The sequence below is a fragment of the Tetrao urogallus genome, assembly GCF_951394365.1.
Source record: "Tetrao urogallus genome assembly, chromosome: 1".
Classification (NCBI taxonomy): Eukaryota; Metazoa; Chordata; class Aves; order Galliformes; family Phasianidae; genus Tetrao; species Tetrao urogallus.
In genome coordinates, this window is record NC_136813.1 from 121,868,454 (window position 1) to 121,885,341 (window position 16,888).

The 16,888-nt window shown below is 37.8% G+C and overlaps 1 protein-coding gene across 1 annotated transcript; it reads right to left on the reverse strand.

Moving 5' to 3' along the window:
* Positions 1 to 6,306: 6,306 nt before the first annotated feature.
* Positions 6,307 to 16,875, reverse strand: KLHL42 (kelch like family member 42; the record flags this gene model as incomplete). The annotated part of the gene is made up of 3 exons (XM_079549081.1): positions 6,307 to 6,749; positions 8,598 to 8,791; positions 16,007 to 16,875. 3 exons carry the CDS (start codon positions 16,873 to 16,875, stop codon positions 6,307 to 6,309), a joined length of 1,506 nt encoding a protein of 501 aa, XP_079405207.1.
* Positions 16,876 to 16,888: the final 13 nt, after the last annotated feature.

Below are 16,888 nucleotides of genomic sequence, written 5' to 3' on the forward strand. Positions count from 1 at the left end.
AAACATCACTCAAAGAGATATACTGAAGCTGGAAGTAGGTTTCTGGACCTGCTAAAGCAGCAGTTCTGATAAGAGATCATATTCCCAAGAACAGTGTATTCTTACCTCATCACTAACATTTTCTTCCAAATGTACATATGCCTTACCAGAAATTATTGTGGTTGAAGGAGGAAAGGGGAAGAGGGAAAAGGGAGTTGTTACTTTAAAAGCATTTAAAACTTCTTCTACTTGCTTCCACATTTGAAAATTGCTTATGCCTGGAGGTTAGAGAATGGCTATTTCTACGCATCTGTTTTCTGACTTCATATTCATCCCCACCATCCCCAAATTATGTTTTTATGGGCTTCAGAGCAGTTATGAGTTGCTAATTTATAACAGTGAAATACACATTTCAGGTTACAAAGTTCTGGTCTTCACAATAAATCAAGGCCCTACCTGTTAAAAGGCAAAATTTCCCTTGCATTACTAAAAAGACGATAGAATGCTATACCAGACATATACAGTAAGCCCAGTAGAAAAAAGAAAACTACAGTAAAAATTCCCAAAGATGAAAACAGAGTCCCTTTGATATCACTTCCAAATGGCTGACTGCTAATAGATTTTCTGATCTCAGTAAATAGTGTAAATAATGAAATTAGACCAAGTTCCAAAGGAGAATAAGTAACATCACTTTTTTACATTTCAAGCTATGGTGGCTGAAGTCTTCTTGTAGAACAACAGATAAGGGTCTACTATCTTTACTCTGCATAAATCCCGTGTACCAAGACCATTCACTAAGTACAATAACATATTCAGAATTCTAAATAATTGTGTTTCAAATCATGACAAATAAAAGCTAACCGGAAAGTTTATAGGTTAGGTAATTTTGAAGATGTGAGAACTTGAAGTTAGGAAGATTCCTGGAAGGAGGATATTAGGTTATACTAAAAGCTACATAGTATTTATGAGTAAGATGCAGAGGAACTCTTCATATTTACAGCAATCTTGAACAAGAAGGGCTAGAAATAATTCAGAAACAGACAGAAGCTTACAACATACAGAAAGTTGACAGTTTCAGAAGAAATCCTATGTCAGCAGTGATTTGTGATTTGTGTATCTCTTAATTCAAAATTGAGTATTCCAGTACAGTAGAAGCAATGAATTTAAGGTTTGCCCTGGTAAAGTATTTCTTCAGCTACAATGGCTGGGCAAAATCTTCATAGGCAAATACTGGTGGAGCAGAGTAAACTACTTAATTTTGGAAAATTATTTATAAAGGTCTTCTTATCATAAAGGCATACCCTTAGAAACATCTGGAAAATATCAGACAGTGGAAAACGAACAATAAATCAAATAATCACAAATTCCAAACAGAATATGAAGTGAGGGAGTGAGAGATTAAGGATTCAGAGAGTTTGCGTTTATTGTTAAATGGTACAAGTTTCCATCAAACAGAGAATGCTCAAGAGCTGAGCACCTTTCTTACCTATCAAAGCTTGTATTACTTGAAAATGTACAGAAGATAATTGGATACTCTAAAACTGGATGTTGTCTAATCTGCCTTCCACTAGAAAGAGACAGTAATTGCAGTGATTCATTTTCTTTTTATAAAAAGATTAACAGTCTGTATTTCAGTAATGAAAGCCTTCTAATTAAAATAAAGGAACTGAAACTTACTTACAGTAGAAAATACTGACATACTTAGGACATTATACATGTTATTGATAATAGCAATTAGCTTCAGAAAAAAAAAATCATAAAGAATGCATAATTGGGATAGCAAGTTAAAAATGTGGATGCATTACCCAAGTAGTTCACAAAATCCAGACTCCATCCTTCCTTTGGTGAAAAAAAGACATTATTACACTAAAACAGACTCTAAGTTGATTAGAGAGAGAACATACTCTGAGAATGTGTTAGTACTGTAGAGAAAAATGTTTAAAAGTTCTTTATCTCATCTTTTATTCATGTTCATAAGTAGGTATAGGGAGCCACCCTTTGGTCATTATCGTAAATGCAAAATCAATATAGCATACTATGGATGCTGACAGTTCCCACCCTTAAAGGACTTTTGGTGACTCCTTTTAAGTTCACTGGTAACATTGACAAGTATCCCAGGGATTGTCACTGGTTTAACATCGTTTACAGTATGTACCTTATCTTATAGGGGTGACTGTGATGATAAATCTCTGCTCTTGTAGGTCTTCAAGCATGTTGTACACTGTCATCACTGCACTCTGTGACTTTCACTCTCACATTACTGATATGGGTCAACTTCCACACATTCTGAATCTGTAGCATTTCACACTAAAATGATGATTAAATGGAAAAAAAAAAAAAAAAAAAAAAAAGTAGCTTAGTAGACTTAAATTTTGAGAGCCAATAATTGAATAAATGAAAAAAAAAAAACAAAACTTGAATAACAAATCACTTTTTCATCTCAGTGGCTGATAGACACAGACCAGTGAAAATGAGACTAACAAAAAGAAAAGGCCAACAAAGTGTTATCACATGATTTCATCCAAACAGTCTGGACTCTGATGTAGGACAAAACACTCAAATAATGGAAAAAATATTCAGGCAAAGAAAGTTCAGCTGACAGGGCAGAAAGAGAAATCTATGGACATTGGCCAGGGAGATTAAACTTAAGCTCCACATAACTCTTATTTCACATTGAAAACCACAAACCATTCCTGGAAAGGAAGAAACTATTATGCTCTCTCTTATGCTTGATGTGAGCAACCTTTCTAAACACTTCTCTATTTTATGGGAACAGACCAAAGTTCCCAGAGTTTTCCATTTACCTTTCCCTCAGGACTCAGAGGCTGTTGTTCTTCCTGTTATTCTTTCTTTCAACTTGGGATCATCCTTTACTATAGTCAGCTGTTACTGGCTAGTATCAAGCAGACTCAGTCCATGAAGATGAAAAGTGAATATGCAAGTACTGGATAACCAAGCCACGGCAGGAAAGCAGCAGTTCTAAATTTGGATACAGTCTTGAGAACACCAACTCTAAGAAACTTAGGCAAACTGTAAGCTAGTAGGTGACAGAAACAGAAGAAACAGATAGGAAGTAGCCATCAGCTCAAAATGAAGATAGTTAGCAGAGACCAAAATGAGGTTACTAGCTGTCTTGTCCTGCCACTTTCTATCAAACAATTTTAACAACCAAGTAAATAGTTACTACAAGCAGGATATTTGTTCTTCTTCACACCTTCAAGAGATCTTACAAACACTGCCACACCACAAAAACCATGTGGCCCTACATGATCAGCATTCCTACTCATATGTTGTCTTAGGGAATGAAGACACAAGCAGGTGGAACAATCTCTCCAAGGCCACGTGGTAAGTTAGAATGTGGATATCAGGATAACACTGAAGAATTTTGTAGCTGGTAAGATCAAGTGCATCTTACCAGCAGATAAGTGTAGAGCAACTTACCTACACTTCAACTGTTGTTTTTCAGAAGCTTTCCTGTCCACAAAATAGGATTTTTTCTCCCCACCAAGAAAGCAAACACAGCACACAAAATCACGGAACATTTCCAATGGCTAAAAAGCAGCTATTAAACTACTCACTGCTAGTAACTCTAAACCATTTTTCCTTGCCCAGAAGGGCAGAAACTGTTCAGTAACGTCTTATGTGGAACATTACAATGTTGGAAAGAAAATAAAAAGGGCAAAGGACAGCCGTTACAGGTAGGATTTTTTCTCTGATTTACAAGGAATATCCCTTGCATATTTTTCTGTAGTTATTTTTGCTTAAAAACCATATTTATTTCAGCATATAGTTATACAGTCCATTTAGCTTAATTAGTTTCATACTACTCAATTCAACACCAGTTTTGATTTGCTACTGTAGCACAGTTAATTGCCATTATTGATAAATTTGCTCCACAGATTGACTGCACTGTCTGATTGCATTTACTTTTCTAAATGCAGTTTAGAAAACTGTATTTTCCTTTTCTACATTTGAGCAGGTTCTCCACATTTCTGCACGGTCACCTAATTATCAGAAGCTGAAACCAACAAATATATAATTCTGATTTCAGATGGCCTCTCATGAAAAAGACCACGTTAAAAGCACCATATCACAGCTTTTGTAATAATGCCTGCTCTACAAAATGGATGAGTTTGAAAGGATTAGACATACTAAACTGAAAATCTGGAAATGGGAGTTCTTCACAGGTAATTTGCCAGGTGAGAGAATGCCACAACTCAAATATGATTTCCTCCACTATTATTAATCTGAATTTAATAATGGATTATTTAATAATGGATTATAGTAGGGTAGCATACACAGAAATGAAAAGGGAGGAAATAAAATAATGTGGATGAAATAATTTATAACCAGACAATAGAACAGTGCTTATATTTATTGTAAAACACTTATAAAAGTTAAAAACAAATCACTTAAGAATTTTAGGAAAGTCACCCTATTTCTTCATTGTAGAAAAGCCATTGTTTGGTCTGATGCAACTGTCATAACACAGCAGCCGCTCAGTGCATGAAGTTTTCAAAGGAATGAAAACTAAAAAATAGACAAAGGCTAAAACTCGTGAAATTCATGCATACAGATGAATGGCAGACACTATTTGGGGCTTAAGCATAACATGCTCTGCCAGACTGCAAAAATACCACCCAGAAGGTTAATTCTGGATATTCAAAGTACCTTGGTTAGTGTCCACACTAGACAAACAGAGTTTCCTGGAATTTTCTATTTGGGTTGCTATACATGATCAGAAGCATCAAAGTTATGCACCTAAGCACAAAATGTGTGAGAGATAATTGCCTGATAGTTCTTTTAGCTTCAATTTATTTCAAGACCATGGAAAAGATGGGAGTTAAAAGAACCTTGAGGGAACCATTGCAGTCTTTCCCTTCTCTGCACAACAGGCATCCATTTGCAAAAGTCAATGCAGATTCCTGAATTTCAAAAGGGGAAAAAAAAAAATCTCCCCTTGATAGGAACACATTCAAGTGAATAACATATCATCATTTCGAGAAAGAGCTGGCACAAAATCAACATCAGTGCAATCTGTTCAAAATATGCCTAATCCGGTTCTCTCTTTCCCAAAGGCTGCAGTTGTGAAACCTTCCCATGATAACAACCAAGGCCTTCAGGAGGAAGGAACCTGTCAGCTCCAAAAAGAAGAGAGTCTCAAGCAATACGTAGAATCTAGGAAACACAAATGAGAATCTATGGTAACTATCCCCTTATGTTCTTTGGAGAAACTAACAAACTTCAGGTAGCGAACTGGTTATATCTATCAGGCTACTGGTAAAACAAGAAAGTCAACATCCACATACACCTGTTAGAGCTGGTGTCATAAGGAAGTTGTTTACAAAATGAACCCTGCCCATCAAGTGATTCAGTCTCCTCTTTTGCCCTAGGTGACTGTTATCAAGCAGTAAGTGCCTGGTGCAGATTCACTGCAGTGTGTATTCATGTATATCTTCCTACAATGCAGCTTGCTGCTAACACCTGTTTCTTTGTTTCTATAATTTGATTTTTAATATTCAGCACTGCAGAAAACAGGATAACGAAAACTGAATATCTTCTGGAAGATGAGCAAACTCCTTCATTTGAATTTGCAGACTTTTTACCTTTGTCATAATGGCAACCATAAATTCTGCTAACTGCCATTAAAGCAGTGTCTAAAATCCAGACAGAAACTTCAGTCTCCAGGTAATTCTTCCCAGTCCCTCGTGAATCATTTTATGAAAAAAAACTCAGGGGATGTTTCTTGGTGATATCTACTTGCTGGAACCCTTGAAACTCTCACTTGTTACTGTAGAAGAGAGAATAACATGAGAGTGTAAGCAATTTTTAACATTGTGCGTTCAATAGAACACAGTTTGTATAAAAATTGTATTTAAAAAAAAATTCCTTTTTTGATTTCTCTTATATACAGTATTTTACATAGCATTTATTTTATTTAATGATATTCACTTTCACCATGTGTACTCTCTCTTCCGCGTTGTCTATAATGATGGAGAATAAAATGAGAATAACCAGTTTTGCCTTTGGAACTATATCCTTCATTAGTTACCAACATAAAAATTTATGTTTAAGTTGTAAACAATATTTGGTGAAATTTAAATACAAAATAAAAGAAAATTAAACTGAAACCTTAGAACCATTTCTAGAGCTATTGCTCTTAATAATGGATTTTGAAACCTTTTAAGAGAAGAATCTGTATTTTATACCTATGTTATGCAATCACATAGGTATTACATTCTGAAACTGGAATTACACAGAGGGAGTAATATGTCTTCTGAGAATGATTAATGAGCTGCAAAGAAAAACCTGATGCCATTACACATCTCACACATCAGGCAAATACATAGAACAGATCAGTATGTTCTGTCCAAAGGCTGGAAAGCGTCTCAGTGACTCCCAACTGTCTGTAAATATATTGTACTTCAGAAAAACACGGTGCTCCAAGCTCGTAGATAAAGTAATATCCCTACTCAATATATAAACTCCATCGTTGTGTAGAGTGCAAGTCAAGTTAAGACCCGACTTTGATGCGTTCTCTTTGAGGTAGAGCCATTCTTTGGTAGCAGTGTTATAAGACTGCACAGTTAACACATCTTCACTTTGGCTGGACTTTTGGTTTGGTGCAAGTTCATGAATACAACCTCCTACTAGATAGATTGTTTCTTCAACAGAGACCATCTGTTGTTTCCGAACATGGACATCACAGAGTTCAAAGTTGGTCCAAGAATCAGAAGTAGGACAGTATTGCAAGATGTTCATATTCCTGTCTGAAACAGAGGAGAGAGATTTACAAATAAATAAATGGCACTTATGGAGGAGTATTCTTTCTGTTCGTGAACTGTATTAGCTATTATTATGGACAGTGCAAAAGGGTAAGTGACAGGGAAGAAACAGATTACTGAGAACTGTGAGTCTTTGTCCCTAGTGATAAAGCTAGGACATTTTATTCTACCATAGCAGGAAAAATTCAGCTGCTGCTGTCCTATTGAATGATGCAAATGATCTGGTAAAGTACACTTTAGCAGCATAAATCCTAGCTATTACCTAATAATTGTGATTTTGCCTCTGATTGACATGCAAGATATTTTTAATGAAAAGGTAAATTGAACAACACTCTACTTGGTGATCACAGATAAATCAAATTATCATAATAATTGTATGCTTCATTAATAGCTGTCAAGTGGTGATTTATCATCCAAGCTGAACTTTGCATTTCAATCCACAAATCAAGGTTTTAGGGAATAACATTCATAAAGCCAGCTATATTCCATCAAGAGGCATGGATAACCTAAGGGCTCATTTTCAGTACCTCATAAAGAGAGAAATGCACTAGGTCAAACTCATTTAGAGACCAGGAAATCCATGCAACAGTACCAAATGAAAGTAGAGAGAGAAGCTGAAGTCCTATCTCTGCTTCAGCTACAACTCATTGGATGTGTTTGCAACACTGCTATCCTGCAAAACTGTTACACTACCTCCCTGATTTTACTGCAGGGTAGTCCAGGGCAGCATCCTCATTGAAGGCTTCACTAAATTAATAAAGAATGCGCTGGAGCTTTTAGCTAGTAAATTCAGTTTCAACCTCCACAGACCAGAACTTAAATACAAACCCAAGTGACAAGTGGTAACAGGCTTGCAGACTCCAGTTTGGTTTTTCAATAAAATCCGCTCTGTATTACAAGCTATTCTGCGCAATGACCTCCAGACGAACTCCGAAGTGGAACAGCAGATGGTGACACACTAACAAGTTATGTAAGAGCACAGGTATAGATAGCCATAAATATAACTGTCATAAATGAAGTTCATGAGCAGCATGGCTTTGCAGGTGCTGCTACAGCATTTTCTTGCACTGTAATGACCTTTGGTCATTGCTTATTACTCATCTTCCTGTACACTTAATCCACATTAAATAAAGAAAAAAATAGGAAACATATTAACAGTGCTATATAAAAATGCTGATCAAAAATCCACATATAAATGATCTTTGCCTATAAACAATGAATAATTCCCTGACTCACTAGGGTGGCAAAAAAAATCCCAACATTCCTGGAAACATTAAGTTCCCATGTCTTTCCACAGCAGTAAACTTCTGAGGAAAAAATGGGATGCTACTATTTGAGACAAGGCACATGAAATGGAACTCTGTGATGTAGCCCTCATTTACTCAGTACAAAGCCCAAGTTTTTTTTATATGCACAAGAAAACAAAAACAAAAAACAAAATGCTATATGAACTATAACAAATATTTAAAAGTCTATATTGTTTATATTGCGCTTTTCATATTTTTCCACAAAGGTCTACCTGTTGAGACCTTTCTTTCTACTATATGACCAAAATCTAAGAGGAGGAGGACTAAGCTGCATTCTGCAGTACTGACTGGTCTTTTTTTATCAAAGAGCAGAGTTGCAGGTTCAAATACCAGTTAGTCATATGGGAAATTACAGACAGCTATCTGGTTTTCAAGTATCTATGTTTGGCATGCAGAATTACAGCTCCTAGGTACAGACTGTGAAAAAACCCACAACCTGATGCCAGTACAACAGAATTTTTTTAATTTCATTTCACGGTTTTGTTTCACGACACCAGTTGAAAATAATAATAAAAAAGCTTTCTACCTCGTGTGGTGTATCCTCCAATAACGTAAATCTTGCCCTTGCACTCGCAAGCTGAGAATTCTGCAAGAGGATTTGGCATGGATGCTACAAAACTCCACCAGTCATTTTCTGGGTTATAGCACTCCACATTGGAAAGGGATTGACCACCAATGGCATAGAGCTTTCCATTTACAGCCAACAGCTTAAAATTTGACCTGAAAGACAAAGATCACAGCACTGAAATAGGTTAAACAAATGTACAGAAAAACAGAAGAAAGAAACTTCTTCCCAATCAGGCTCCAACACATTTATCATCACATTGTATCAATTAATATTTTACAGAATCTGAAGCGTCCAGTGCATGTTCAAAATTCTGTAATTACGCTTTAATTTTTCAGGACAGCAAACAGTGGCATTTTGATATAAATGATGCTGATGCTGAGACTAATTAATATTTTATTTTGGATTTCAGTCTATGGCAGTTTGAGCTGTAAATGTTTCGTTAACTAATCTGTTCGGTAGATGACTCATTTTTAATACTGAAGTACATTTTACTGAAGTACCTTTAGCACAGACAAATATATTATGTATACAAACACAGTCAAGAAGATTATTTCAGTTAAAATTACAGAAATTTCAAACAGGACTATCAAGTGTAGGAATGCATACACATTCTGTTATACAGTCTCTTCAATAACCTTAACAAATAGAAATGTAATGTGGTAAACACTGAATTGCATCCTGCAATAGAGAAAGGAGAAACTCCTGTACCTCATTTAGCATTAATTTAGACTGCTAAAGACACTTTCCATTCCAATGAAGGAAGATGTATCTGTAAATTAATGTTCCATTCATAGCTGAACAAAATACACTGCACTTCATAGACGATGATCTGTTTTTATTTCTTATTCTACTTAATTAGGTTGTTATATTTTATCCGTAACGAATGGTAACTGCCCAGTTACTGAAATGCAAGAAGCCTTACATCTCATAGTTCTAAGTCAATATAGAAATAAGTAGTCTGTGGATAGCAGAATGCAAGCATGGAGGATCTGAAGTTCAATCTGTCCCTTCTGGCTGTGGAAGATGGTCTCATAAAGTCTTTCTTCAGAAACAGTCCTGCTCACAAGTCTATGCCATCGTCTAAGCAAGGTTATTCCTTCTGTACTGCCCATCTCAAGCCAAATCCACGAGATTTTACCACACAGTATCCTGATTAACTAAGTGCATGAAAGTCATTGGTGTGCAACAGATTAACACAAAAACAAATGGGGAACTGCATTATATCTGCAAATCTGTGGTGCTTTATCACTGCACTGGCCTGCTGAGCTGTAAAGTAAATTTCATTCCCCATGAATCCAAGATTAAAAACTTACCACCAAGCAGTTTTGCAGGGTTTTATCTGGACAAAACAAACCTCTAGCTGCAGACTGTTCTGCAACTTCTTTTCATTAAATGTATTCAGGAAAAAAAAAAAAAAATTGTTTCCAGATGGAATCATTCTGTTCCTGTCATCCTGAGAAAGCTTTGAAAACTAAAAAGCTTCTTTGAAGGATTTAATTGCTTTTTTTTTTTTTTTTTTTTGAACACATATTTACTACTAGGTGACAGCGTTCATTTCCTCTGTAGAACAATTGTCTTCTATATTAAAGAATTCAGAAAAATATGGTGATCAATTGTGGGCACGAAATGAGGATAATCATTTCAAAAACATAATTATTTTTAAAGTAATCTATCTCTTGTAAGACTTATGATGGAGAAAAAAGTCTGTAAACTAGCAGAGACAAAAAAGAACAAATAAACCACCACCACAAACAACCCAAACCATAGTAAAACTTCATTTTCCAAACATCCTTTAAAATCAACGTTAGAAAGTCTGCAACTCTGTGTCCATGATGGAGATGGTACAGGGTTTTTGGCTTACAAAATGAGTTCGTACACACAGAGACGGTGTTTCATTATTGTAAAATTTTCTAGTAACATTTAATATGCTAATTGCTGCAAAAGTAATGCCTCCTGTTTATTTCTGTGGAACTGCAATAGATGCAAAGAGAACAATAACACTATTTGACAGAGCAAATTCTCAGCTACTGAACACCTTTTTTCAACATGGTCACCACCATTAACTATGCACTCTCCAGCAATGAAAAGGAGCATGCATGCTGCACGTACATGGATTTTTATCCACTCCAACAGAAGTGACACACTGTTGCTGTCACCACTGCTGAAACACACCACTCACCACCTCACTGTGCTAACATCCATTGTTTGGTCTCCATACATTCAGCAACCCTCAATGGATGTCAACTAGGTGCCATTTTTTTCCTGTGTGGAGGAATTCAGTTTCACACCTCTGTTTCATAGGCACTTCCATGTCAGACACCATTTTGTCAAACTGTTTCCTTGCTGCCATCTGTCACACGGCAACAAAATTTAATGGCCTATCATCAGGAAGGTTCAACCCATACTGCCATACCACTAACATCCACCTCAGATGCTGTGGACTAATGTAACAAAATATGAGACATTACTTTCAAAGTAGCACTTGTACATGCTATAACTTCTAGAAGATAAGACTTGAAAAACAGGTGTCCAAATACATAAGAATTCAGGTTTCCTAATTGACACTCGCTTCTCTGTTAAGCCAATAATTTTAACTCCTGCTCGAGTGATTCAACCACTTCCAACATTCATTAAAATGGATGACAATCAGTGCAAGTATCTCAGATTTATGGGATATGTTACTCAAAAGCTGCAACAAGTACCTATTAGCACGCTTCACATGAATGTTTGAACAACAGCCCAATACGTTATGAAAAACAACTCCCATTCACCTTTCCTTGCCAGTAACAGCAGGTGTTTTAATGGAGAGAGAATATTAAGAAATACTTTGTGTGTTTTTACACTCTTAATGTGGTGGAGAAGCTGGAAACAACAACAACAAACATGGAGCCAGCTCTCTATAACAAGCTCTCCATAACAAGTGTTCCATGGACTACAGCTTGGAAACAACCAAGCTTAAAAGTTTGTCAGATTCAGGTAACTCCACTCACTTATGTGAGTTACCTAAACTCAGGAACATGAAATACTCTCTAGTGATTATCCCTTCTTGTTGGGATATGGCTACGTCTTCTAAAGATGTTCATTTCCTCTTGAAAGTTGTCCCAGGAACACAGTCAAGAGCAGGTTCTACAGCAGTTCAAATTACAACTTTTTTCATTCATTGAAAGAAGTGCAGAGTGCTTCATGCAGGAAGGAAAAAGAATCTAATGTACAAGGACCAAACAGTCGGAATGCATAACTTTCCAAACATTCTGTGAAAAGTGTAGGTTGCTCAAGATTGCATTAACAACCATAAAACCTGTCTATAAGAGACCACTGGCTAAAGAGAGCAAGTCCTATTTTGTTCACTGACAGTGACCTTACTCATTTAGTATATAAGAAGTTAGCTTAGAAATTTGAGAGGATTTTCTGATCAGGGAGGTAGCTAAGTATGGAAATAAGTTACTTCCAAAGCACTTCACATTTATTGCATGAACTATTCTTTATACATCCTTTATATGACTGCAGAACACACTGCTTCCATACTTGAGCTTTGGAAGCACGGATGATATATTTGTGATAGATGTGACCACGTATATTTTTTACCTGAAAATTTTTGGAAAAAACTATTTTCACCCCCAGCAAAGTGCAATTTTAAAGGGGAAAAAAATGATTAAAAAAAACCACACAAAGAAAGAGGAAGTCTCCTAACCCATTACCAATCCCTAGGAACATTCTCTCTTGCATTCCTGTAAGAGTCCCCAGAGTGGCAGCAGTTCAGGCAGAGATGGCTCACAAAAACCATATTCAAAGTGCACGTATATAATCTCAGCCAGAGGCTTAAAAGGGTCTTCCAAGACTAGAAGATTTATCTGCCATGAGAGTGCTGAAAGAAAATAAACATGAAATACACAGCTGTGACTGGAACATGCAGTAGAAATCCTGTGTTATTTCTACATGGTCAATTTAAGCTGCTAGCATAAGAAAGAAAAGAAAAAAAAAAAAAAAAGAGTATGGAAAGGTACTGAAATACATGACTTGAACCTCAAATTTCCTTATTACCTTCCTATCCCCAAAGACCCCAAGTAGTCTTAGGCAACCTTTACATGAAGTTTCTTCCTCAAAGAAGTCCATGTAGTTCTCTGAAGACACTATTCCAAGCACAGCAACACCTCTAGAATGAAAAAAAAATTAGAGATCTAGAAACTATGATCTGTTAGGGATTAGTTATGGCTGGCATCAGATTTAGCCTCAGATGATGAGAAATTCCTGGCTCAGACACCAGCTCCCTATGAACCTGGGCAAATTATTTTATCTAATTTTTGTACGTAAAAAAAGGACATAATATTTTCTCAAATTTACATGGGCATTGCAGGAATAATATATGGGAGCTACCTATTATAAACGAATTTAAAATGATTGTAGTAAAATCTCTATGCCTAGAAAGAACTAAAAGCTATAACACAAACCAGAGTATTCAGCATACATCTGACAGTTTTTTTCTATTTAGAGGTAAGTTGGGAATATTTCACCTACGCATGCATAATGGATCCCAACATCCTCAGTTTCTACATTATAATAAAGCAAATAGTTAAAGAGTTAAATAGTTAAATTTTAGGATTCACAAGTTCTTTGAGGGCAAAATACTTGATACAAATGAAATAAACACAGTTATGTCCATAACTATATACATAACTCTTATTCTTCTCATTCTTCTCTTAAAGCCAACACATGGTTCCAGTCACAAAGGCCAAATCTAAATACTGCTAAAATGCTGTCTGAAGTCAAACCCACTTCAGTGAGAAGTAGAACTTTTTCTCAAGGTATGTAAAAGACACACCCACAATATGTAATTGTATCAGCTGACATCAACTAACTTGGTAGACAGCCAAACAAGCCAATTACCTAAGCAGTATACTAGGCAACTGCCCTGCTTGTTTTTACTGCAGCACAACAAACTAAAAATGCAATACCAAGCAAACTACATCTCATCTAATCAGCAGATTGGAATCAGTGCTGCTCCTGTTGAATGTAAACACTGAGTACAAAAATTCCTTTCCCCTTCTTATCTCCCATAGCACAAGCCATCCTTTTTTGGATTTTGGCCACAAGCTGCTCAGCTGGTCAATCTGGTAGTTTCAGAGAGTTGAAATGTTAGGTTAGAAAAGCTAAAAAAAAGAAAAAAAAAACACTTCAGGGTTGAGACTCCACAAAGATGTTGAAGTTAACAAGTTTTATGATGGGATCAGTAGAATTTCCATGGAAAAGATTTCCCCTACTCTTTATTCATGAAGCTACATCCTCATTAGCTGCCATCCAGCCTAGAAGGCAATATGTTTGCCCCTTTTAGCCTGCAATCGGCACTCTGAAATGTAAGACTGGTGACTATTTCAAAAAATCTATTTGCATGCTCCTTTTCTGACATAAATTGCCAACATGAAATCCCATGCTGAGTAACACCTGCCAGGTGTTGTGGGCTTAAAGATTGTTGGCAAGGTAGTGCAGATGAAAATATTAATAAAAGGAGAAATCAATCATTTATTTCTTTCATGTAATGACTATATATCCTAGAAAAAATGGGAAAGTGTGAAAGCAAAAGGCTCATCTAGAATTTGAACAGTCAGGTAATAAAGTGAAAAAAAAAAAAAAAAAAGGGGCCTTTAACAATACATTTTTAAAACCCCTCTCATTTGCCATGCTGCAGAGTTATTTCACATAGTAACACCTACCTTGTTATGGACACCATGCAAACCAATACCAAAATTCATAATTTGATCAAAACAGGGCTTCTACAGGAGACACTGATTGGTTTGATCTGTCATTCTTTTCTACTGAGTCTAATGTGGTTTCTGCAATTTTGGTAGGCAATGCTGTATAGACCAGGCCTACCAAAACAGCTCAGTCCCCAAAGGTACCTCCAGAGATTACCAACAGACTGCAAGAAATACACACACAGAAAGAGCTGTTCACAGTGTTTAAAAGCTAAACACCTCATAGCAGTTATTTGTACAGTGTCTTTCCAACAAACCAGACACACCCTATGTTTCCAATCAATTCCAATGACTGACCAGGTAGGCAAAATTTCAGTGAATTTCTCACAATGATAAACACAGGCAGTGAAAGAAGCTTGAAGTAGAAAATTGGTCATTTTAGGTCAAACCTCTGTTTTTGAGGCATTTTAGCATGCAAGCTCAACTGGAAGAGAGATTACAGATTTACTACACTAATTCAAAGCATTCATGCCAATGGTTGGGGTCTCTGGCTGCTATTTCAATTTGCTGGACAGAAAAGAGAATTTTCATTCTTAAGCAAATTCTAGACTCCCTACTTACTTCAGCTCTGATTCTGATACAGAAGAAAAAAAAAAAATTAAACACTTTTTTCTAAAATGAAATACCTAGAAAATTTATTTTTGATATTTTGTTTCAATGAAGTAAAAGCCTGTATTTTGATGACTCTTCAACACGACTAAGGCCGAGCAGCCACAGCCTTTCCTGGGGAGAAGGACTCTTCTTGGGTCTTCATCAACACTAGCTCCCTAAACAAGTTTCTGAATAGCAACTTCATCAGAAACATTAAAAGAAAAATAAATAAATAAATCAAGATGCTGAATGTTTACTAGGTCCAAATAGTCTCATAAATTGAGAAATTTCTGACTATCTTCCTGCCATTTTTTTCTGGTAAACACTTCACAACAATGCAGACCTACAAAACACTGGGATTTTTATAAAAGCACAAACTAACAGCAATCTTTTTCAGCAATCCCTAGCTCTGATGGACTGAACACCTCTATTATGAGTAGTAAAACTTCTTACCACGTAGCGTACTGAAGCTAAAATTTACAAAAAACCAATAGATTTTTCTTTTGTGTTGTTTTGTTATTTTAAATAGAATTTCAACTACCAGTACTGATGGCTGTTTAGAGAGACCGGAGCTCCTAGAACACTATGATTTAAAGGAAAAATGGGAATCCACCATTACTTTACACAGAGGTGAAAGTGACCACATATGGCAGATGGCCACATCTGAGTCCTCAGCTGATGCCTAATTCCCATTTCCCCACAGCTGTGGCTTCAATCACCTGCATTTGCTCACAGTCCCATTCTCCTCACTCTTCCTACAGCAGCTCCCTGTGCCAGATTCTAGGGTCACCAAGAAGTAGAGAGGCTGCCAAGCTGTGCCACAGCTGGGGGGCTGCTGCCAGCAAAGCCAAAGCCTTTAGACTGCCATGCTACTGCCAAACCCTTCAGTCCTTCCCATCACACGGTGCAAGAGACAGCTCTGAATCACTACTTGTAAGGTTGCATCTGTCCAACTCCAGGTGACTCAGCAGTCTCTGTTTTGAAAACAGACAGGGACGCATGTGCACACCAGGGTGCAGAGGTTACCTCTTCTGGTTCATTGAAGCCAGCTGACTCCACTCATTTAGGCAAGGGTTGTAACAATGGGCAGCTGAGATTTCCTGACTGGTGGTGATCCGGTACCCCCCAATGATGAAGAGATAGTTGTCCAGCATGGCCGACCCGTAGCCTCGCACGTTCACCAGATCTGGAGGTAGGTTGTTGGCCAGGGGTAGCCACTGCTCTGCTTCCTCGTTGTACCTCAGCATGGACCACGGGGCCTCTGGCTGTGGGTGACAGGCTGGGGACAGGCCCAGGGATGAGGTACCCATGAAGTCCCCAATGGCCACCAGAGTGGCAGTGCCTCTCATCCGCCTCTCCTTCAGGTGCTGTTGGAGAGCGTGAGGCAGATGGAGGTGGGTATCGGGCCTGCGCAGCACCTGATGGTAATGGGAAGCCATAAAGTCCAAACAGGCATCGTGCAGGTCCTGCAGGCCATAGACCTGGGCCAAGTGGTGTAGCTCCAGACAGTTGCCCAGTCGCACCTGGGAGAGCAGCAAGCGCAGCAGGGGAGTGACCTGCAAGTAGGAGGCAGCCTCCACCAGCTCCTCTAGCAGAGGGGGCTCCTCCTCGCCCTCCTGCTCCAGCCAGGCCAGGCAGGAAGTGTTGATGAAGTCCAGCACCAGCTCGAGTCCCAGCGCGCTCAGCCCTCCGCGCAACAGCTGCTCTTCCTGGCCCTGCCCTGCCTCCCGCATGCCCGAACGGTACAGGGCTCGGAAATAGTCGCTCTGTTCGATCAGCTTCCTCTTGCACACCGGGTAGCACTTGTCCCCCAACCGGATCTGAACCACTTCCTCCCCGCTGCCGACTCCTTCCCCCTCCTCTTCCTCCATTCGCTGTCGCTCCGCAAGGGACATCGCGACCCCCTAC